This window comes from Sabethes cyaneus, chromosome 1 (assembly GCF_943734655.1).
Source record: "Sabethes cyaneus chromosome 1, idSabCyanKW18_F2, whole genome shotgun sequence".
Taxonomy (NCBI): domain Eukaryota; kingdom Metazoa; phylum Arthropoda; class Insecta; order Diptera; family Culicidae; genus Sabethes; species Sabethes cyaneus.
In genome coordinates this window covers 143,808,652-143,832,906 of record NC_071353.1, presented here as the reverse complement: position 1 = coordinate 143,832,906, position 24,255 = coordinate 143,808,652, and the positions used below count along the sequence as shown (strand labels likewise).

The following is a 24,255-nucleotide window of genomic DNA, read 5'->3' as shown; positions in this document are numbered from 1 at the left end:
CCAAAGCAGAATCATAAAACACACAATAATATCAAGGTACCTGTAGCATGTGCATAGATAGTTCGCTTAGGTGGTGGGGAAGGTCGCCACAAAACTGGGGGACTAAGACAATTGTAATCTCAACTCGCTAACAGCGTTAATTTAAGTGTTTGGCCGCCGAAAGCTTATTGAAGACCTAATTTACGTAATTCAATCAACCTCAGCCGGCACGGGCTGTCAGGCTGAATGGCGTCCGGGCAGGCAGGAGGCGTCTTAATGGACTGAACCGATGTAACATTGAATTCGAACATGAGGAAAAAAGCCTACTTAAGTTAAGTACACGCTTTTACAACTTTTTTTTCAGCTCATTTCCAAGCTAGCTGTGCTGTGGAGCCGTCCTCCGGCGCTAGTCGGTTACCCGGGCAGTTACCGAACGGCACGGCACGGCGCAGCGGTCAGCTGTTCGATTCGAGTGTGTGTTTTACGCTTCACGTGCAGCCAACAGATTGCATTCAATAATGTTCGAAACAAAAACGAACGCTATTAGACCGTTCTTCGTTTTTTTATCTGTTACGTTTTGATGAAAATTGCACTCATTCATATCAAATCACAGCATGATGGTGTCTTTCATACAGAATTCTAAAGCTTCAAAAAGTTGATGATCTCATGATCCTTACTGGAAAAAGCACCCAATCGACTGTGTCAGTCAGCTGGACTCGAGAAGGTGAGAACTATTAGCACCACAGCAACAGCAGCAGCAGCGCCAGTTGTCGTTTCGCGTGTTGACTGTTCAAACTTGCGGTTAATGCGCGAGTCGAATGACTTTGCGGCTTATGGCAAGTTATTACTCAATCCGAAGGTCTGTCGAATTCTTTTCGGCAGCGATATATATTACAGCTATTGGACAGCATCAGCAGCGGTCGGAAAAAAATTGATTGTTTGCGGTTCCCTTGCCGCAGCAGCAGGCTGAAAACAAACAAATATTACCTTGACTTTCACTTTTTTCTTTCTTTCCGTTTTTAGGCTGGCACTAAACTCCATTGGCACTGAAACCGTACGTAGAAGGCACAGTTTAATGGCTTGTAAAAAAAACCGCATCATTTATTAATCTTCTTCAGCGTGAATTCATTTTGGACATGGTTCGGTGCGGTGCAGTGCGGTGGCTGGGTATTGCGCCACCCTACTACTAACTACCCTACTAACTACCACTAGTGTGAAGTGGCATCACACGGATGCTTGCAGCCGTCGCCACTGCTGCCGGCCGAGGACGCCCCGGAAGCATCGGCCGAACCCTGCGAGGAACCACCGGACGAACCAAGCGAAGCGTTCAGCACCAGGCTGGTGACTCCGCCGACGATCGAGGCCACGACGTGCCCGATGAAGCCGAACAGGTCCGATCCCTGTGGGAGGAAGGAAAGTATATGTTGCACATCATTAGTCCTGACATTACTGTTGTCCCGTGACTTATGTCGACTATGGCAATTCTTAATTTATGTCATCAACTTTAACTAGGTCATACCCTATAATGACTATATGAGTCAAAAGTCGAAAAAATTTCAAGTGGACATATTCGACGTAAGTCACTGTTCGAGTTATAGTTGACCAAGGTCATTCCACCTTCGATCATCTAGGAAATTTTAAATCGAAAATAATTTCATGGTTTATAAACTGTTTATAAACATTAAATGGTATTTACTTTGAACGAGGAAACACCTCGCTGAATCGATTATGGTTAACATTTTCATGCTTCATGTGCTTCATAACGTTTAATGATCATTTGCTGTTAACATCCGCTTTATACTGAGCCAGAGCTATACTGCCGTGAATCGCATATCAGTCCCATATGGAAATTCATCAATCGGAGAAAACAGTGATGAAAGCTGTGATCATGTTTATCAAGATAAGAAAAATATCGCATGACATATCGTTATTAACTTGCCTCAAGAAAATGTATTACAATGTTTTTAATACTTTGGTAGTACTATACAATAAAATTATAATATTTTTGTATAAAAAAAAACAACAATGGGACTGATATGCCATTATTTTGCATGACATACTGCAAAATAATTGCATATCAGTCCCGCTATGACCGGTTTCTATTTACGGTGTAACTGTCAAAGTTGATTGTTTCGCTTAAAGTGTTGTTTATTTAAAAGTTTTAATAACTCCTGAAAAATGTCCTCGTTAAGTTTTCGGTACGAAACGCCAAAAACAACGTTGAAATTATGGATATGCTTCCCGACAGTTTTTTTTATAAATGTTTTTAGCGTATCTCAATATGTTTTAAATAAGTTGAAGCTTCGACCCTATATCGACAACATCAGATACGTAGTTGTAAAAAAAAGATCATACGAATTCCATTACAGCAACTCTGTGAATGGGCTAAACTAAAACCATTGCAAGATTTTTACAACGAAGCAAGAAAAACAAGTCATGTCTAATGAATTTGATATTGAAAATCATTTAAAAAGACAATCAACCAAAATTTTGATGGATGATTGATGATGGAAGGAAAAAATCATTGATTAAAACCATCGTTCCATTAGTAGACGAAACTAAAAAACAATTTTGGATTGAATTACCAGAACAAAACCAGTGAACGCATATTTGACGAACGATCTGTAATGTTTGCTAACATTTTATCTATAATAAGAGTAAATATGAGTAAATAAAGTACGTAAGAGTTGATAAAATTGTGTTATCATTCATTTGAGTTTTAAAGTATGGGATATATTATATCTTCTTCCTGCGGCCACCGCTGTGGGACTGATATGCGATTACTTTTAAGATGGGACAAACTGACCTGATATTTTTTTTCTATTTTTTGAAATGAAACTAGCTATTTTTTTGTTACAACCTAAAGAACAATGATAACTAATACTGTTTAGCGATTAAACTCAAAATCACAAAAAATACATATGGGACTGATATGCGATTCACGGCAGTATATTAGCAATGATTATTGTAATAATCACACTTCGGCTTTCAACTAAAAACAAGCACATAAATTTACATATGACGAAGTTTTACAGCACAGTTTTTGAAGAACAGAAGTTTTGAACAAAACTTGTTTATGATTGTTTTGGCTATTTTTTTAATTTGGAAAAAGATTAAATAGATCACTGTGTTTTTATCTATATATTTTACATTATTTTTCTATTATGTCAGTTTTTTATTTATTTATTTATTTATTTAGTCGTCAAATCATAGTAGACCTTTTACATTAGTTATTACATTATATTAGTTCTATTACTACAACACAGTCTACAAAGAAAACTGAACAGTGCAACTTTTAAATTACATAATATTGCTTACATTTTTTGCATCTAACGCGTAGAATTAAAGTATTGTTTTAATTTTAATTTAGACATAGTAAAGTCAATATTTTCGCAATGTTGGTTATAGGCGATCATCATCTGATTTAAAGGCCCGAATTTGGTATAGTTTGTGCGACAGTGACTTATGCTAAATATATTTCGGTTCCGCAATTGACGGTTCGGTACATAAAAGCTGAGTTTGGATAAAATTTCCATAGAATCTATACGGTGTGAAACAATATCGTTTACAAATTACACTTTGGCGAACTCACGTCGCTGTTTTAGTGTCTGTATATTTATAAGCAAGCAGCGGGCTTCATAAGAGGGAAGAGGAAAGCTTGTCCAATTTAGTTTACGCAAAGCAAACAGCACGAATTGTTTTTGTACTGATTCTATTCGTTCCTGGTGTATTAATGAAAATGGTGACCAGACTATGCTACAGCATTCTAATATTGACCTCACATATGCAAGATATAGTGTTTTTATTGTGTATGGGTCACGGAAGTCGTAGCTAAATCTTTTTATAAATCCTAGCATACTGTTAGCTCTGTTGATAATTGTGTTATAATGTTCAATAAATGTTAGTTTTGAGTCTAATATAACTCCTAAATCTCTGATTTTTTCACACTTTTCAACCAAATTATTTCCTAGAGAAATTGTAATGTTTGGCATGTTTCTTTTTCTACTGAAGGCTATTGATCTACATTTATGAGTGTTAAGTTGAAGAAGACTTTTGTTACACCAAATATAGAAAACCTGTATTTCGAGCTGGAATACTCTGACGTCCTCCTCGTTTGTTATTTCTAAAAAGAGCTTCATATCATCGGCATATACTAATACCCTAACATTTCTCAGCAAGAAAGAGATATCGTTCACAAATAAAATAAACAAAAAAAGGCCTAAATGTGAACCTTGGGGAACTCCAGAGGTTACTTCTAGAGGGTTTGACTTTTTCCCTTCAAATTTGACTATTTGCTGACGATTAGTCAGATAGAATTCGATCCATTTAAGCAGATCTGATTGGACTCCTATTTTTTGTAATTTAAATAATAGCATGGGTATATCAACGCGATCAAATGCTTTGCTGAAATCAGTATATAATGCTTCTACATAGCTCCCTTTGTCCATTGCATTCAGCGAATAACTAACGAATTCAATTAGATTTGTATTAGTTGAGCGGCCCTTAAAAAACCCATGTTGCATATTAGATATTCTATTTTTGACTTGATTGAACAACGATTCATTAATGATTGCTTCAAAAAGTTTGGGAATACAAGAAATAATAGCAATACCTCGATAGTTACTTATATCAGATTTTTTACCGCTTTTAAAAATTGGAATGAGGTATGAGGCTTTCCATGCCTTAGGGAAATTGCCGGATTCTAGTGACATGTTAAAAAGCCATTACAATAGAGCTGTAAGTTCTAATGCTAACTTTTTCAAAAACACGGGAGGAATACCGTCGGGTCCGCAACCCTTGGAGGCATCCAACTTAGTTAAACCTTCTAAAATAACATGTGCTTCGATTTTTTTGATAGTGATATCAGTAGTAAATTCTGGGAGGAAATCGAAATATCTGTAAATCGAAATTAGAATCTATCCCGTTACCCAGATTGAAGTTATTCGAGGACGAACAACGATCTTAGAGGGGAGTTCGATCGTTAGTGTTAAGAAGTGAAGCGTTGTGAGTTTAAACTAGTGAATAAAAGTATTTTTTTATCTTCCGCGAAATAATCACGGCATAATTGGCCAATTATGCCGTGATTATTTCGCGGAAGATAAAAAAATACTTACAACGCTTCACTTCTTAACACTAACGATCGAACTTTTTTTTCTCTATATATTTCCAACAATTTTCATTTCTAGTACAGTAATGTTCTGATTTTGTCAGCTCCCGGTTTTGTCTACCCCCGATTTTATCAGCTTTTTGTCCCGATTTAGTCAGCCGATAAATTTTGTTTACCTTTTGTGCTTTTAAATATGATTTATAAAACTTTTCAGCCTACTTGAAATTATTCTGATTCTCTGAAGAGAGTTTTTGATTAAAATGATGCTTTCTTGCTAGTAATTCAGAGTCAAAATTAGAGTATTTTTATAGTAAAACTTCTATAGTTCCTAAACAAGCAAAGTTCCATAGTTCCTATACAACAACTACAAAGACAGCTAGAATAGAAAAACTAATTTTAACGATTTTTAATAGGATTTTTCTATCTATGCTGAAGAGATAGGAGGTTACAGTCTTCAGCGAAATTTCTTGTAATAATATGCTGTAAAACTTTGTAAAACACGTCAATGTGTTATATTGAAACTGAAGAAAAATATATTTTTTATTGCATTTTTAAGGGGATTAATCAAAACTTGAATTCCACTGGAGTTTAAGAAACTCTTCCAAAAGTTGCATAAACATAATGCCAAGTTTACCCGCTCAAAGCCTATGCGCACCAAAAAAAGGTTCTGAACCAGTGCGCTGTGCTCGCATCATTGAGCTTTGGGTTTACCAATTGAGGGTTAAAATTTAATTTTTAGTAGAAGTCTTCGATATTGCAAGGTCTTAAGTCTTGAATTTTGAAAATTTTCGAAAAAAAATCCCGATTTTTTCAGTTTCCTCTTTTTGTCAGCCCGAAATTCAACATGGGGCTGACAAAATCGGAACATTACTGTACCAGTAAAAGTTATGTTTTCTGTTTTTCGGTTTCTTATATAACTATGTATTTCTTTATCCATTTTGTTTTACGCCTTTCAATTTTCATTTACAATTTTTGGATTTTTTAAAATTTTAATTTTATATTATTACTTTTGAATTCATTCCTCCGAATGTCTATTTTTGTTTTCAGTTCTTTTCTTCCTCTTTTTACAATTGGCTCACTAGTTTTGGCTATATGTAACCTTTTAAATGGTTTTACTGTTGGTTATGCTTTTTATGTTATAGTTTCAACACTATGTATGTATCATAATTTTCCTATTTTTCCGACTTCTATTCTGCAGTTTCTTGTTTCAACTGGATTTCGCTGAAGCTAATTTATACTCTTCCATTTACTCATTGAAACAGAACATTTCGACTCTATTTTGAAATCTTTATCATGGATCTATTACTGTCTGCCCTTTGTCAACTGTTTGTTTTGTAATATTAACACGTCCCAAATTATTTTCATCGCACATCTGTTATTCTACTTGTTGAGTTAGACCTAGCAACTCAGCATATAGTTTACATATTTTTTAAATTCATTTTTAGGGGTTTTAATTTTTAGTTTGATTTTATCGTTTAATGATGTTAGCTGTTAGGTATATTGATGTTTTCTTTAAATTTATTTCATTTAGATATTTTGTTGTTGTTGTCAATTGTTATTTTACAATATTTCTAGGGGGGGAGGGGGGTGGTGCAGAAAAATACAGAGATTTTGTTAAATCCTTTTGTTCCTTATCGAATCGAAAACTACTGCACCGATCGGCGTGAAAATTTGCTTGTAGGGGTTTTGGGGCCAGGGAAGGTTCCTATTATGGTTAGAGACCCCTCCTCCCACTAAGAGGGGGGCATAACTCGAGAACCAATCAAGCAAATGGAACAAAGTTTGGCATGTGGGTGTTTTTGGAGACAAGGTTTTTTCTATGGTGAATTGAGACCCCTCCCCTCTTTAAGAGGAGAATTAGGACCCCTCCCCACCTTAGTAGGGGAATTAGGACCTCTACCCACCTTAGTAGGGGGGGCTCTCATACAAATGAAATATAAATTTCCTCATAACTGGAGAACTAATCAAGCAAATGCAACCAAATTTGGCCTGTGAAGGTTTTTGAAGGCAAGAATAGTAACACTAGATGATTTAGGGCGAGACGGCCGCAGGCCGTGAGTGTCTCCGGCGGTCTCTGTCGGAAGTGTAGGCCACTGCGAGGTGCCAGACCGCACAGGTAATCTTTATCTAGGTCTATTTATTTTCTTAGGTCTACTGATCTCTATTACTTTCTTTCAATTGGGTCCGAACGAGCAACATCGATTAAAGACGGGATCACCCCTGCGAAATGGTACTTTCCACGAAAACATTTTCCGTGAAATGATACATCCTGTAAGGTTGTTCGCGAAATGGTATTCCGCGAAACTCTATATTCCGCGTTAGGGTCAACCGAGAAGTGGTGTTCGGCAAAATGGTATTCGGCGAAATCATGGCGAATATTTAAATGCCGTCCGCTTTATTTTATCAGGCTAAGCAATGGGGGAGCTGTTTTCTACTTTACTATGAGGAAAGCTTGTGTATTAAGCCACCCATGAACTCCTCGGAAACTTGCAAAACTCGAGATTGTGACAAAGGTCATCCGAGATTCACGATTTATGTACAACACAGTTTGATTTGTGGCAATACGAAGTTTATCGGGTCATCTAGCAAACAAATAAAACTGCGTTCTAAGCATTTTTAATCGTATTTGTGTTAGAAGCGTTAATACTCCGTACACTCTTTTTGCGAGTTCTTTAGGCTGTAGAGCCAAAAGGCAATTGATTTTATGAGAAAAAAAAGATTTATATCCCACAGAAATATTTTTTTGCGCCCCCTCTCTATTTTTCATGCGAATTTCAAGGAGGGGGAGGGTGTGACATAAACTTTAAAAATAATTTGCAATAGCCTTATATTCCATTTAATTTCTCACATCAATTCTTTCAATCACTATTCTCTATCTTGTATTTGTAATGTGTTATTTCCAGGCTTCATTCTCGGTTTTTTGCTCAGTAGATGCTCATTTGACTACAGCGCCTAAACTAAACAGAATTCGGAAAAGTAGTGTAAAGGGCGATTGTAGAGCTAATTATTATCTACAATATTGTTGAAGAAAGTATAGTTCTATCTTCAGTATTTACGGCGCTATGGGGCTGCTACCCCGTTGGTAGCAAAAAGAGCGCTCATTTGGCTAGATTTGGGGTAGATAACAATAAGTTCTACAATCGCCCTTTACACTACTTTTTCGAATTCTGTTTAGTTGAGGCGCTGTAGCCAATTGAGCATCTACTGAGCAAGAAACCGAGAATGAAGCCTACTTATTTCCTACTGCCTTATTGCTGATTCGTATTTCTTATTTCCTTTTTCATATTTCCTACTTTAGATTTCCAATTTCCTATCTTCTATTTTCTACCTTGTTTTTTCTTACTACCTATTTCCTATTTCATAGTTTCTGTTTTATATCTCTTATTTTCTATTTCTTATTTTTATTTCCATTTTTTCATTAGCCGTTTTTTATTTCCCAATCTTTATTTACTATTTTCTGTTTTTGTTTCCTCTTTCCTTTCTTCTATTTCTTGTTTCAAATTACCTATTCCATATTGAATATGGCTAAATTTCATGATTTTCAATTTTCATTTTGTTTCCAGTCTCCTATTTCCTATACCCTATTTTCTGTTTTCTATTTTCCACTTTATTCCCTTTTCGCATTTTTTCCCTTTTCACGTTACTCATTCAAAGGGATTTATTATTTATTATTTTTTGTTTTCCTGTTTTATTATCGCTCAGTCCCTTTTTCTGTTTCTCTATTTTTGTGTTTTCTAACTTTCTGTTTTCCTGGTTCATGTTTCTCTGTCTATCGATCTATCTATGTTGCTATTTTTTTTTATTCTTATCTTTTTGTTTATCTATTTTGCTGTCTTTGTATTTGTTCCTTTCAATTTTTATGTCCCTCTATCTATTAGTCTTTCTGTCTTTCTCTACTTTGTTTTATATCATCGTGTCCTCTTATTTCTGCATCTTTTTGCTTTTCTTGTTCTATTTTTAATGTCTCTCTCCAGCTTCCAGTGTTTCATTCTTTCTATTTTGTTGCCGTTCTGTTTGTACACCTCGCTGTTCTCTTCGTTTTTGTCTTTCTGTTTTCCAGACTTTCTATCCTCCTGCCTTTCTGCCTTTTTGTCTTTCTATCTTCCCCGTTTCTCCTCCTGCCTTTCTGCCTTTGTCTTTCTATCTTCCCCGTTTCCCGTCTGTCTCTTTTTGTTTCTTCATGTCTTTGAGTCTTTTTCTCTTTCTATCTATCTCTCTATCTCTTTTTCAGACATCCTGTCTTTCGATCTCTTTATCCTCCACTCTTTCTGTTTTTCTTTCTTTTCTGTTTTTCTGGACTTCAGTTTTATGTTTTTCTATTTTCTGTCTTCCAGTCTTTCTGTTTTCATGGCTTTTCATGGTTTTGTGTTCTGTATTCCACTTTTTCTGTATGCTGATTTCAGATAATCGCCGCCTCCGCAATGTTTGTTCGATTTAATCGACGTTTTTCGGTGAAATGATGAAGATGACATGATGAAGATGAAGTATGAAGATTTTTAAATACCAGTTAGTCCGGACGTTTCGAGCTACTGCTGGTCTTCGCTCATCATCTGCGGACAACTTTTCTCGTCCATTAGGTTCTACTTGGTTCTAAACCAACGTCCGGACAGCAGGGTCAGTCCCGGCGTAGTGGTCAGCATTCACGCCTCTCACGCCGAGGACCCGGGTTCAAATCCGAACCCCGTAGAAGTCACGAACGACATACTTATTTCGCCGAAAAATGTCGATTAAATCGAACAAACACTTTCTCTTTCTGTCATTTTAAATTTCTGTTTTGCAGTCTTTCAGTCATTTTGTCGTTTTCTTCTTTATGTTATCCTGACATGCTGTCCTCTTGTCTTTCTTTCTTTCTGGCTTCCAATCTTTCTGTCTTTCTGCCTCAGCTGCCTCCTCTACTCTTTCGGTCGTTCTCTCTTTACTGTTTTCCTAATTTTCTGGTCTCTAAATTTTTGTCTTTCTTTTTTTATTCCTCCTGACTATCTATCTGCCTTTTTTTGTTTTCAGGCCTTCAGCCTTTCTGCCTTTTTGTCTTTCTGTTGTCCTTCTGGTCTCCACACTTTGTATCTTTCCGTCCTTTTTTTTGTCTATCTATTTTCTGACTTTTTGTCTCCTTCTCTCGTATCTATTTACCTGATTTTCTGTTCTTTCTGAAAATTTCCAATTTTTCTTTCTTTTTGTTCTGTTATTTAATTTTTGGCTTTCAATCTTTCAGTTTTCCTAACTTTCTGTTTCTCTGTCCACTCTTTCACTCTTTCTGTCTCGTTGTCTTTCTGTTTTTTGTACCTTCTTGCCCCCGTCTTCCTGTTTTATTGACTTTCTGGCCTCTATTTTGATGTTTTTGATCTCTTTCTGTTTATCTAAACTTGTGTCATCCTGCTTTTCGGCCATTCTCTCTTTTTGCTGTTGTCCTGACTTTCTGTCCTTCTATTTCTCGCATGTAGTCTTTCTTTCTTTCATTCTGTTACCTTCTGTTTTGTTGAATTTTGTTTTTGTTTCTGTGCTTCAGTCTTTCTGTCTTTCTCTTTTTTTTAGATTTCTGACTTTCAGTTTCTCTGTCTTCCACTATGTTACAGAAAAACGGGAAAAAAGACAAAAAAACAGAAAGCCGAAAACAGAAATCATTTTAAGTTAAATTTTAAGCTAAGCGTCGAAAAGTCGAAAAATTATGTTCTGTCTCATAAATATTTTTTTTGTCAATTGTTAATCTTTCAATGAATAATTTTCATGATTTCAAACAGTTTCTTTTGAAAATGTGAGTAAATTTTTTTAGCATATTTACAGATGGATTACCGATGGAGCTAACGGTAGTTCGCCTCTTGTCTGGAGAACAAAAAAAAACAGAACGTTACTTAAAAATGGACACACGAAATAGAAAAATAAGGAAAACGCCACAGGAAAAAAGAATAAAAACTGGCATGACAAAAAGGAAAACGATTAAAAATCGCGACACAACAGGAGGGAAAAGGGAAAAAAATTTGAAAGGAAGGAAACGGGTAACTGTATAGAAAACAATCTCTGGTGTATGAGCAATTGTAACCAAAAATTTCAAGTTTTCAACATGGTATCTTTAAAAAACGTTCAACGTTAACGAATTTGGCAGAATTTGTCTCGAGAACTGCGCAATGGATGATGGATGGTTATCAGGTGGATACAATCTACACGGATATGTCGAAGGCGTTTGATGTAATTAATATATGCGATGCGATTACAGCTATGTTACCAAAATATGGAATAGGCGGAATGAATCTGCAGTGGACAGACGATTATTTAAGAAACCGATCGCAATGTGTTAAGATTGATAAAAGCAAATCAATGTCGTATCCGGTTTGGTCTGGTGTACCCCAAGGGAGCCATCTTGAATCTTTACTTTTCGTAACTGTTTCGTAACTGAACGAGCTTCCGGAAGTACTTCCTGATGTTTACGTCCTAATTTATGCCGACGATGTTAAGATTATTCTCCCAGTAAAATGCATGAAAGATTGTCGCAAACTTCAAGATAGCGTCGATCGGTTCGTCGGTTTTTGCAAAATGTTTGGTCTCAAAGTGAATACAACGAAATGTAGCGTGGTTTCGTTCACTCGAAAACCAAACAAATTGTTGTTTGAGTATCTAATACAAGGGGACATAATTCCTAGAAAGGATTGTGTATGTGATCTTGGAGTAGAAATAGATAGTGAGCTCAATTTTGTTCGTCATTTTGAAAAGATAGTAGCAAAAGCAAATTAACTGTTCGGTTTAATCAAACGCCTTAGTGGAGATCTGAATGACTCGTATACTATCATTACTCTATATAATTCCTTAGTACGCAGTGGTAAGTGCATAAGAAACGAGTCGAGAGAATTCAGAAAAAAATATACGCTTTACCCTTCGGAATTTAGGTTAGTCTGGAGAGATGCCCGATTACAAGTCGTTATGCATGCTGATTGGAACGGAAAGCTTAGAGAGCAGACGACGTACCACAGATGCTCTTTTCTTAAAGGATCTACTCTGCGGCAGGTATAACTCGCCGTATCTGTTGAGTCAGATAACCGCGTACGATGGACGTTCTTCATTGAGGCCTTTTCAATTGACAAATAGAGTCCAAAACTATGATAGAAACGAACCAGTGTACAGAATGATGTCCATATTTAATAATCATCTAGATATTGTTAACGTTCAAATGACAAAGCAGCAAATTAAGTGTAGTTTTAGATTGTTGATGATGATAATGGGCGAACCCTACAATCTATACCTATAAAGAAGGATTTCTGTCTGTCTGTCTGTCTGTCTGTCCGTATGTTCCTTATAGAATCGAAAACTACTGAACCAATCGGCATGAAAATATGCATGTAGATGTTTTTTGGGGCCAGGAAAGGTTTTAATGATGGTTAGAAACCCCTCCCCCACTAAGACGGGGGGCTCCCATACAAATGAAACACAAATTTCTGCATAACTCGACAACTAATCAAGCAAATAGAACAAAATTTGGCATGTGGGTGTTTTCGGTGACAAGAATTTATTCTATGGTAAATTGAGGCCCCTCCCCTCTTTATAAGGGGAATTATAACTTATAATAATTATTATATAATTATTATATAACTCCTCTCCTCTTTAAAAGGGGGGGCTTCCATACAAATTTTCTCATAACTCGAGAACTAATCAAGCAAATGGAACCAAATTTGGCATGTGAAGGTTTTCGAGGGCAAGAATATTTTCTATAGTAAATTAGGACCCCTCCCCACATTAAGAGGGGGGGGGGGCTCCTGTACCAAAGAATGAAATACAAATTTCCTCATAACTGAAGAACTAATCAAGCAAATGGAACAAAATTTGACATGTGAAAGTTTTCGAGGGCAAGAATATTTTCTATGGTAAATAAGGACCTCTCCCCACTTTAAGAGGGGGGCTCCTATACAAACGAAATACAAATTTCCTCAAAACTCGAGAACTAATCAAGCAAATGGAACCAAATTTGACACGTGGGTGTTTTTGGAGACAAAAATTTTTTCTATGCTGAACTGGGACCCCTCCTCACTTTAGGAGGGGGGCTCTCATACAAACGAAATACAAATTTCCTCATAACTGTAGAACTAATCAAGCAAATGAAACCAAATTTATCATGTGGGTGTTTTTGTAGGCAAGAATATTTTCTATGATATATTTTCTATGGATTTCCCCACTTTAAGAGGGGGGGGGGGGCTCCTATACAAATGAAAAACAAATTTCCTCATAACTCGAGAACTAATCAAGCAAATGGAACCAAATTTGACATGTAAGTGGTTTTGGACGCAAGATTTTTTTCTATGGTGAATTGAGACCCCTCTCTTCTTTAGAAAGCGAGTTATGACCCATCTCCCCTTTAAGAGGGTGGGCTTCCATACAAATGAAATGCAAATTTCCTCTTATCTCGAGAACTAATCAATCAAATGGAACCAAATTTGGCATGTGGGAGTTTTAGATGGCAGAAATTTTTTCTATGGTGAATTACGACCCCTTCCCCTTTTAAGAGGGGAGCTCCCATACAAATGAAATTCAAATTTCCTTATAACTTGAGAACTAATCAAGCAAATGGAACCAAATTTGGCATGTGGGAGATTTTGGAGTCTTGAATTCATTTTACGATAGTTAGAGACCTCTCACCCCTGTGGTAGGGGAATATGGACTCTCATACAAATAAAACAGAAATTTTTGCGAAACGCAAAAACTAATCGAACTCGAGAAATTCGAGACTCTTCCATAAAACATTAGTCAATACAAGCCCACAAAAACTATCTATAGTAACACTAGATCATTCAGGACGAGACGGTTGCGAGTGTTGCCGGTGACCCGCCGTCGGAAGCGCCGCCCACTGGGGGGCTTGCAAAACTCGAGATTGTGACAAAGATCATCCGAGATTCATGATTTATGTACAACACAGGTTAATTTGTGGCAATACGAAGTGTGTCGGGTCAGCTAGTAAATAAATAAATAAATAAATAAATAGAAAAATTAAATAAATAAAACGGGCGAGAACGGAAAAAAGAAGAAAAATGAGAGAAAATAAGGATAAATGATAAAGAAAACGAGAAAAAACTGGACGGAACAGAAGGAAACGAAACTGAAAAGGTAAAAAACGATTTTCTATTCCGTATTGTTACTAAAAGGAGGAAAACAAAAGGAGAAAATACGACAACAAAAAATAAGGAAAATAGATACAAATAAATGAAAATGAAATGAATATAAAAATGAAATGCAAAGCAGAACCAGATAGAAAAGGGGGGAAAGCATGCCATACTAAGTGGAAGAACAAAACAAACGTAAACAAAAGAGGAGCTAACGGTACAGGTAACAAAAAACCAGACTGGGAAAGGGGAAAAACGGCCTGACAATGGATGAAAAAAGACGAAAAACGGAAGAGAAAACAGTAAAACTACAGAAAAATCAGAAACGGCGAAAAACGCGACGAAACAAGAAGAGAGAGAGAGAGAGAGAGAGAGAGAGAGAGAGAGAGAGAGAGAGAGAGAGAGAGAGCGATAGATGGAACGAGGGAAACAAGAAAAAGAGGTCAAAGAAGAGAGATGGGACATATTGGAAATTGGAGAATGAAGATAAAAGTGGGGCGAAAAAGAAAATGATGCAAAACGGGACAAAGAAATAGGAAATACGAGACAGAAAACGAAGAAGAACGCTAGAAAAAAAAACCAAAAAGGAAAAGAGGAAAAGTGAATAATATGAATATGAATATATGGTACTACCACCTGCCTTAGCAGAACATCCGTTCATAGCAATGAGCCTATCATGTCAAAAAGAGTTGAACATATTCAACGATTGGTCATGCTTCCCAACTCTTGTATGAAGGGCCAAAAGGGAATTGGTCGATAAGCAACATCACTTACACGTACCAGGGATTTAGAGAATCTCCTTCCAAGGGCTAAGTCACCTGAGTCAATCGTTGAATAAACCGTCTTAATGCAGAATGACTCCAGCAGGTGGGGAGAAGAGCCCGCTCATTATCCACGATGTGTTGTTAATCGGGCCAAGATTAACCCTAGAAAGTTGACTGTTTCACTCTCCCTAGGCCCACCGCTTCAAACAAGTGCTCTGATGGTCCCTCCCTCTTCCCGATTCTAGTTTATTTATGAAATGTGGTATATATGGGTAAAAATAGAACAATCTCACCAGCAGTCCTTCGAATGGAATAGAGTTGCGTCCTTTTAGTTTCCATAAGTGCTTCTAATAATTAATTTAATTTTTCTTCTGGTATCCAATATCCATGTGCAGTATTAACACTCGTATTGGCCAAAGTTTTCACTATAAAGCAGTAAATGCTTCATAAGCTAAAACGACAAAAATAATTAAAATAACTTATATTATGCTTATCAGATCGTGTGGCTCCACCGTCTGCCCAAAACCTCGATTATGAGATCAGGCAGCCGGGAACCACACAGTATCGCACCTCCTAGCTTGGCTACTCAATTGAGCATTACCGGGTATGGCCACGTGGAGGCGCTAGGTAGGGGCTTGGGATAGCTAGAGCTATATTGGACGCTCCTCATTTGCCTTCCCCATTTCATACCCAAAAGGAAAAGAGGAAAAGTGAGAGCAAAAACCAACAAAACGGTTTGAAAAAGATTAAAAATTAGAACTTAAAACGTAAAAAATAGAACAGAAAAGAGGCAAAACGTCTCTCTCACACGAAATATTTCAATCCTATTTTCAGGTAAAACTTCGTGACTGATTTCGTACCAAATACAAATCTAATTTAATGTCCGATTTGTAAATTTCAAGTCTAATTTAATTCTAATTTTAAGACAAATTTAAACTATGATTTCAAGTCCAATTTCTATTAAAATTAGAATTACATTTTCAGGTCTAATTCCAAGTCTAATCTCAAGTCCAATTTGATTCAAACTGTCGTCCACTTGCAGTTCCAATTTTAAGTTCAAATTCGAGCGTAATTTCGAATCCAATTTCATGTCCCATTACAGCTTCCATTTCAAAGCCAATTTTCATTCTAGTCCGATTAGTCCGATTTTAAGTCCAATTTAAACTCTAATTTCAAGTCCAGTTTCAAGTTTAATTTCTAGTCATAAATCAACTTTGATTTTAAATAGATTCGCCATCCTACGATTACTCGATTTTACTGGCCAAAACATTCTTCTGCAACCTTCTATTTATATCTGGGCACGCTAGTGTTTAGAATATAAATCTATAAACTGAACTCACCTTGCAACTATCGCCACATCCTTCGGCAGCCGGATCACCCTTTCGCTTGGCATCCTGCAAACCGCTGAAGAAGTTCTTAATGAACAGCTCCGGTCTGAGGGGTAGATCCTCGTCCTCTGGATCCTGCGAAAAGTAACGAAAGCAGGTTAGGTTTCAAAACAAATAATCAAATCATTACAATTACGGGCGAGCCGCCCGTCAGTCGCAGTTTCCCAACCGTTCATAATTGGTTCTAATTTATGCCACCCGTCAAGATCGAATCTTCCACCACTGCCGCGCCGCCCCGGTCAGTCAGTGTGTTAGCGTAAACGAATCAAATCTTACATAAATCAATCACCGACCCAGCGCCAGCACCATCGGCCGGGTGGTGCTCTGCTGGTGCGTCAGGTGCAAAAATTGTTTTGCGTTCCATCCAGCCTGACGCATTCGGTTTGCTGCTGAAATTGCAATCGCCGCCACCGCACCGTGCCGGCCACTCCACCGAAGCGGAGAGAAGCTCTACGCACCGATCTGCTGCCCGGCTAAGCTGCCGGGCCGAGTGCAGCAGCGCAAGCAACGTGTCGGTTTTTTTTACTTTACGTGTGTATCCAATTTCACTGCTGCCCTATTGCCTCAATCAAACGGCACGGCTGGCCGGACCGGGCCAGGCTAGGCCCGGCACAGTCGACCCCACGCTTGCCGGGGGCCAGCTTAGCTGGCCGAATAGAAAAGTTTGAGCAACAACAACAACAACGACTGCTGTTGATTGGCAATACTGCACTGACAATTTGGTTGTTTTTTGATTTGTAAACAAAGGGTTTTAGTGGCAGCTTATAGCGCTCAGAGTGATGCCCGTTTCAGCTGAATGCAATTGGTTGGCTGCAGGTCTATTGGGAAAGGTTGCAAATATTTTTCCGCGGGCTTTCGTACAAAACTGTGCCGTTTCGTTTGCTTGAAATTTAGGGTCGAAGCATCGGTTTTGGCTTTAATGAGTATTGGATGTTTAACATTGAAAGTATTGTTACTGGGACAAATAAAGGAGCGCAAATTGGGCATTTTCGCGTTGGACTCCAACACGGTTCGCTATTATGCTTTCAACATTTCATCGAAAATTGTATGCACTTTTATATGCGGCACACTTGTTAGGTTGCTAGTCACTTGATCTGATCATTCGAGATCAAACGGCTTTGATCGAAGCAAACATTTGCATTGAAAGCAGATGCTTGCTTCGGACGGAGTGGTACTTCACTAGCCATGGACGATGACGGGCATTGGCCATGCGCGAAATTGTTTGGCAATTGTTTGGAGTAGCATAAATTAATCAAACGTGTAGGTACTTACCGAGCTTAAGGCGGCAATTACGGCTCCGAGAAAATTGCCGAAAAATGCTCCGTTATTGTCCTGAAATTAAAAACTCAAGGTTACTGTGAAATCCAAGCAATTTTGTCGGAATTTTCACTACATCTACGGAGTTCTAGTGCTGTTTCTATCAATTTCTACATTTCAACTCGCAGAAGGAATGCTTACAGCGCCTCCGCCGGAGAATCCTTCAACGGCAATACCTACGTAGCCTCCCAGTACCTTTCCGAAGTTCTCGTCGCCCTGCGGTTAAAATAATCAAAACCAATTAACAAAGCAGTTGCCATGACTACTACAACTACAAACCCCCAGTAGGCCAGCCAGTAGACCGGTTCCAGTTCCTAGCAAGCCAGGGACGTCCAAGCCGTCAGGCTTTTCGTGAAACAAAACAAAATATTAGATTTTGTTTTGAATTAGAAACGTCAAAATCTTACTCCGAAAATGTTGGTAATCGCTGCCGACAGGGCCCCAACCAAGGCACCAACATCGGAACCTTCCTCACCGCCACTCAGGCTGGCAATCAATCCAACCAAACCACCGGGCGGTTCGTCGTCATCCGATTCGGACTCCGACTCATCGTCCTCTTTTCCCAAGGTAACCGTAACTTCGTTCACGTTTCCGTTCTCCTTGCTATCCCTGCCGTTAGCTCCGTCCCCGTCATCCTGCCGTCGTCGAAACAGTGCATCGATGTGATTCTGTTGTTAAAACACTGACGTTCGTAAAAAACCGCACTGCATCTGTAAGAATTAAAACTAACCTCCAAATCCGATCGGTAAACATTCTCGTAGAAGCTATAGTCCGGCAGTCGATTGTTGCCGATTAGCTTCTTCACGATCCTCTGGTCCATCGCACTACCACCAACGGTGGGAAGAGCTGCATCGTGACGTTCCAAAAACTGTACCGTTTCCTTGACCTTACCGGCCAGGCTCTTCCGCATTTGGTTGATGTGCCGAGTGACCTGTCGCTTGATGGTGGCCAGATCGAGGTCGGTCGTCGTTTGGTTGCCCCCGCCGTTCAGCGGGTCTGAAGTTTTCCGCACCACCGTCATCGGCAGCAGACGAACTCCCAGCGAGTGTTTTTCCCGCTGAAAATTTGATTGATCGAATTAATTTTGATGATTTCAACTAATCCGACGTTATTAGTTACCTCAGCAAGTTTACTCATCTCCCGTTTATACTGCTCGTAGGTCATCGGTTTCATGGCCAAATTCAGCGCTTCGCTCAGTATCCTGACGGCGACTTGGTCCCGTTGCATTGTCCGCTCGATGGCAGCCACTTTTCGAGCCTTCACCTCCGATCTGCTGACATTGAACGCCCGACTCAGTTCGGTCAGCTGCCGGTTGAGTTTTTTCTCCATTTGTGCTTCACCCTGAACCGCTCCGAAGAGGATCCCAATCGTGGCAACTCGCTTCAGGTCGCTGTCCATTAGCGAACCCGATGATACCAAGGTTCGGTTAACTGGGACCACCTTCGGTGGTGGTGGAACCTGCGTTATCACTACTGTATGTGACTGAGGATAAGCCACCGCACCAATCACTGAAAGCACTATCGGCCACAAGAACTTCATCACGAGAATGTCAACTACCGAGTTGAAACTGGGAGGTCACTCCGCATGGGACATCATTTATATAGCCCTCCGGAACGAATCCGTTGACTAATCGCCTGAAGGATGTGTGGAAACATCCAACCAAAGAGGATGTCAACGAAAATTGTAGGGCTCGAAGAGCCCAAGCAGTAGCTATTGGCCAAGAATTCAGCGGGATATGCTTGATTGGACAACCGCATGCGGAAAACTTGCATTTTTCTTATGCTGCATACTCGGTGGAACGTGAAGGCCACTTCGAAGTCGAGTTTTCATTCATACCAATTTAAATGCAATTCACCACCCACCAGCGAAGGTCCAGGCTGGTTGCCAATTCCAATGCATTTTCCAAACTGTTCGCGTGCTATTTTTGCTTGATTTTTTTTCTAGTGTAGGGCCAATCTACAGCTAGGATCAAACGAGGGGCGATTTCCTTTCGCCACGTCATTGACCCTAACGCCCGCCCGGTCGCCGGTGTTTCCCCGGCGTGAATGACGAACCTCTGGGCACATGACCCGTGCATTCTCATTTGCCATTCTCATTAGAGTCGATACAGTACAGACTGTAAAAAGTCTATTTTCGAGTCATTCACATGACCTGCTAACCGTGACCCAACCAACCGTCGGTCGGCTAACAAACGTCGGAGAATTTCGAGTACACGCACGCCCTGCCGCTCGGCCTGGGGCGGGCGTGGAGAAAAACCTCTCGCGCGATCCGGTGCCTATCCGAGTGAGTGATAGCCGCCTGCCACCGTACCGCCCCACGCACCGTTGCGGATGTGGGTGATTGTGGTGTGGAATGAATGCAGGTTTTTATTTTTATCTTTATCACTGACTTACTTGACACCATCTCCCACACACACACACACACCCCGGCTGACCGCGAAGACGCCCGCCGTGAAAACTAATATCACTACTATTGTTGGCTTTAATTACCCAAAGTAAATACGGCACGCAATGCCCGAGCGGCTGGCAAAGACCCTAATTTTGTGACACGAAAGTGCTGTTGAATGACATCACACCAGGGTCCAATGTAGTGGGCACGCTCTCGCAAATCGAACCTCAGTTGCATTAATTCTTTTCATCTTGAAATAAAAAAATGGCGAAAGATTATTAAATAACAACCACTTTATTAGTGTGGGTCATGAATCAAATGTTTCGCATCTTATTTTTGGTGACAGAAAGAAGTGCGGTGGACTCATAAACGCTGCTCGGGTAATTAAATAACTTTGTTGGGGTTTGTCCCCTGCCCCACGCATGCCATTTGGGGACTTTGCACAGTTCGCCCTATTAAAAGGCGTTACATCTCAAGCGTTTTTATAAGGTCAAATACACAGGACGAAAGGCGGATTTGAATTATGCCTTTTACTGTCTAATAAATTTTCTTTTATAAGACAAACAATTTCAACTGTTGACTGTAGAGAATAAACTCCGCTAATATACATGTAGAGCTATTATGCAAGCACTAATAGTTTGCGTACAAGTTTAATATTACAGAAAGATTAATTACCAGATTACAACAAACATTCATAAGGATGACGAGTCTTGCAATCTAACTCCGGTTGTCGGCAAAAAGTAATGATAAAGGTGAAATATTTCAATGAATTAGGTTAAGACGCTCCAAAAACTTCAGTCAATCAGGATAAGCTCATTTGTTTACATCATGGTGTCACCCGGAATGAAAATATCGAACGAACGAATACGTATAAGTTGGTTGAGCTATTGAATTATCCCAAATCCACGATGTGTGGTGGGCTGGAACGATTTGAAGAAGATCTGACCATCTGACTATCGACTGAAAACCAGGAAGGGGCATAAGCACAACGGTGAATCGATAGTAAAACTCATTTGAAAGTGATGCACAGTAGTCCAAAAGGACAAAAAGAGGAACTATTTTCCTAGTGTCTTTTGTTTTCATTTTATCATTTATGGTCTTCAGCACTTTTATTCGTATGAATATCCCCCTTAATCTAAAACTGTCAAAAGTTAGTCATCGCTTACTTTAATGAAAATAAAAAAATAACTTTATTGTGTTAGGAAATATAGACATAGTTTCTTCGGCAAAGTTGTAAATATTGTAAAAGCAAGCAACTTTGCTGAAGATTTAAAATCTCTAACTTTATCGAGTGCTGAGCTATAGGGCATATTCTTTGAAATTTCTTTAAAAATTAGTTTTTCATTCTTAGCTTTTGTTAGTTGCATTTTACAAAAATACAATGTTCTAGGTAATTATCGAAGCTCTCGCAATACACGTTTTTGCAGAAGACCGCAAATCTCTTGGACCTTTACTTGCTGAGTTATCGCATAATCAAGCTTTAAATTTCCATAGCTTCACGAGCCCATGGGGTAAAATGGGGCAAGCGGATTTATGAAATCAGCGCTTCGTTTCAAAGCTTAAGTCGCGTGCTATAAACTTGTAAGGGTTCCGCTTGTCCCCAACCACTCAAATGAGAGTACGGCAAGCATACGTTTTATGTGTTTCGCGTTCGCTAAAGACTCGATACACGACAAATTTTTTGTGTTCGTAGATAGACACATGGTTTCTTCGGCAAAGTTATAGAAAACATAAAGGCAAACAATTTTGCTAAAGAAATGATATTTCTATCTCTATCGAGTGCAGAGCTATAAAGCGTCTTCTTTGGCAATTCTTTAAAAATACGTTTTTCATATTTATCGTATGTCGGTTGCATTTTACAAGGGTATGTGGTTCTAGGCGATTAGTGAATGACTCAAAACTCTTGTTTTTGCAGAAGGTTGCAAATCTCTAGGACCGTTCCTTACAAAGTTATCGCTTATTTAAGCTTTATTTTCCTTAACTTCACGAGCCAAAAGTGATAACTTTGTAAGGAAAGGTCCTAGAGATTTGCAATCTTCTGCAAAAACGTGAATTTTGAGTCCTTCAATAATCGCCTAGAATCTTATATTCCTGTAAAGTGCAACCAACTTAAGCTAAGTATGAAAAACTGATTTTTAAAGAATTTCCAAGGAAAATGCTCTATAACTCTGCACTCGATAGAAATAGAAATATCATTTTTTTAGCAAAGTTGTTTGCCTTTATATTTTCCATAACTTTTGCGAAGAAACCATGTGTCTATCTACTAACACAAAAAAGGACGTGTATCGAACCTTTAGCGAACGCGAAACCCATAAAACGTATGCTTGCCGTACTCTCATTTGGGTGGTTGGGGACAAGCTGAACCCATACAAGTTTATAGTACTCGACTTAAGCTTTAAGATGAAGCACAGATTTTATAAACCCCATTTTTTGAACATATGATAACTTTGCGATCTTCTGCAAAAACGTGTGTTGCGAGAGCTTCGATAATTGCCTAGAACATGCCCTATAGTTCAGCACTCGATAAAGATAGAAATTTTATTTCTACAGCAAAGTTGCTTGTTTTTATAATATTCACAACTTTACCGAAGAAACTATGTCTATATTTCCTAACACAATAAAGTTATTTTTTTATTTTCATTATAGAGTGGACCCCCGTTCGTTTGAACGATTCCTCATGCACACTAACGGGGTTAGCTTTTAATTTGAACAACTGGTAACCCTAAATATGCTGGAGCTTGTGTGAACTGGCTGCCCTGTTCTTTGTTATTGTTTTGGTGGTTTGATTCAGTTGGCAGTTGCAAGCAGCGAATATTTCATTCTCCGATCAGATTTCTACCATAATCATTGGGAAAACGGATTGTGAAACAGATTGAACACGCTAGATCAGTACAAACAAATCGCGTTTATGTGCATTGTCTGCATATGCAAATGATATCATATTGAGAATGACATTTGAACCATTTTTAATTTGCACGCCGTGCAAACCAACGGGGTTCAAATTAAAAAGTGTTCAGATTAAAAACGGTCAAACGAACGGGGGTCCACGGTAGTAAGCAATGACTAACTTTTGACAGTTTTAGATTAAAGAGGATATTCATACGAACAAAAGTGCTGAAGACCATAAATGATAAAATGAAAGCAAAAGACACTAGGAAAACGGGGAAGGAAAAGTTCCACTTATCGCCCTTTTGGACCACTGTGTGATGGCTTCTTTCAAACGCAACCCACAAGTTGTTATCGGAAGACGCTGCAAAAATGACGAAGAAGTGGGTTAGTTTGAGTAGTTTTTGAGGCGCAACTTGTATGGATCGTAAGGGAATAAAAAAATGGTACGAGAGTTTGCTGGGGAGTTACGATAGCGTCGTTCTGGATGATGAAATGTACTGCAACGCTGCATTCGGACAATTTCTGAATAATTATATCATACTTCATTCAATCGATAGGGTTCCCCGAAAAACTGTAAAATAAAATTATACATATTTACTTAGCCTGGCTCGCTGGCTCTCAGGATTTGACCTGCAATATACTGTTCCGCCAACTAACTCGGTCCATGGCTTGGCGTATCCAATTTATCGACTGTCCCACACTTTCCAGGTCGTACACCACTAGGTCTAACCATAGAACACGCTGCGCACCTCTGCGTCTGGTACCAACCGGAATCGAGGCGAAAACCATTTTCACTGGATTATTGTCCGGCATTCTCACAACATGTCCCGCCCATCCCAAGTAACAATTTGGGTTTTATTACACTCTTATGATGGCATTTAAGACCAAAGTTGGTCTTGAAGACCACCATAAGAGTACAATAAAACTCACATTGTTGCTAAGGATTGTAACCTTCCAGTTTTAGCAACTTTCTGGATATGTACTGGGTTCTCCGAAGAGTTGCGCCAGCTCGTGGTTCATCCTTCTCCTCCATATACCGTTCTCATATACACCGCCAAAGATGGTCTGAAGCACACGACGATCGAAAACGGCAAGTGCTTTCAAATCCCCGTCGAGCATTGTCCACGTTTAGTGCCCGTAGAAGATTACCGGTCTTATTAGCGTTTATTATACGATACAAAAAATTTGCCCGCGCAGTTATCATCGGGGTACGATGCTGACCTAACAGGCCAGTCGTCGTATGTTCGAATCGCGACTGGGCGGGGCTGCTATAGAGTCAATAGGATCTTTGCATTATCCCCGTAATTTTCCTGTACTCTAATAACCAGCTGCGAAGTCTGTCG

The 24,255-nt window shown here is 38.9% G+C and overlaps 1 protein-coding gene across 1 annotated transcript; it reads right to left on the bottom strand.

The window, feature by feature from the left end:
• Nucleotides 1-1,187: 1,187 nt before the first annotated feature.
• Nucleotides 1,188-19,174, bottom strand: LOC128746332 (uncharacterized). The gene is made up of 8 exons (XM_053843384.1): nucleotides 18,755-19,174; nucleotides 18,366-18,692; nucleotides 18,043-18,303; nucleotides 17,915-17,980; nucleotides 17,777-17,851; nucleotides 17,591-17,650; nucleotides 16,271-16,393; nucleotides 1,188-1,379 (listed from the first exon to the last, which is right to left on the bottom strand). Exons 1-8 carry the CDS (start codon nucleotides 19,172-19,174, stop codon nucleotides 1,188-1,190), a joined length of 1,524 nt encoding a protein of 507 aa, XP_053699359.1.
• Between the last annotated feature and the right edge of the window lie 5,081 nt (nucleotides 19,175-24,255).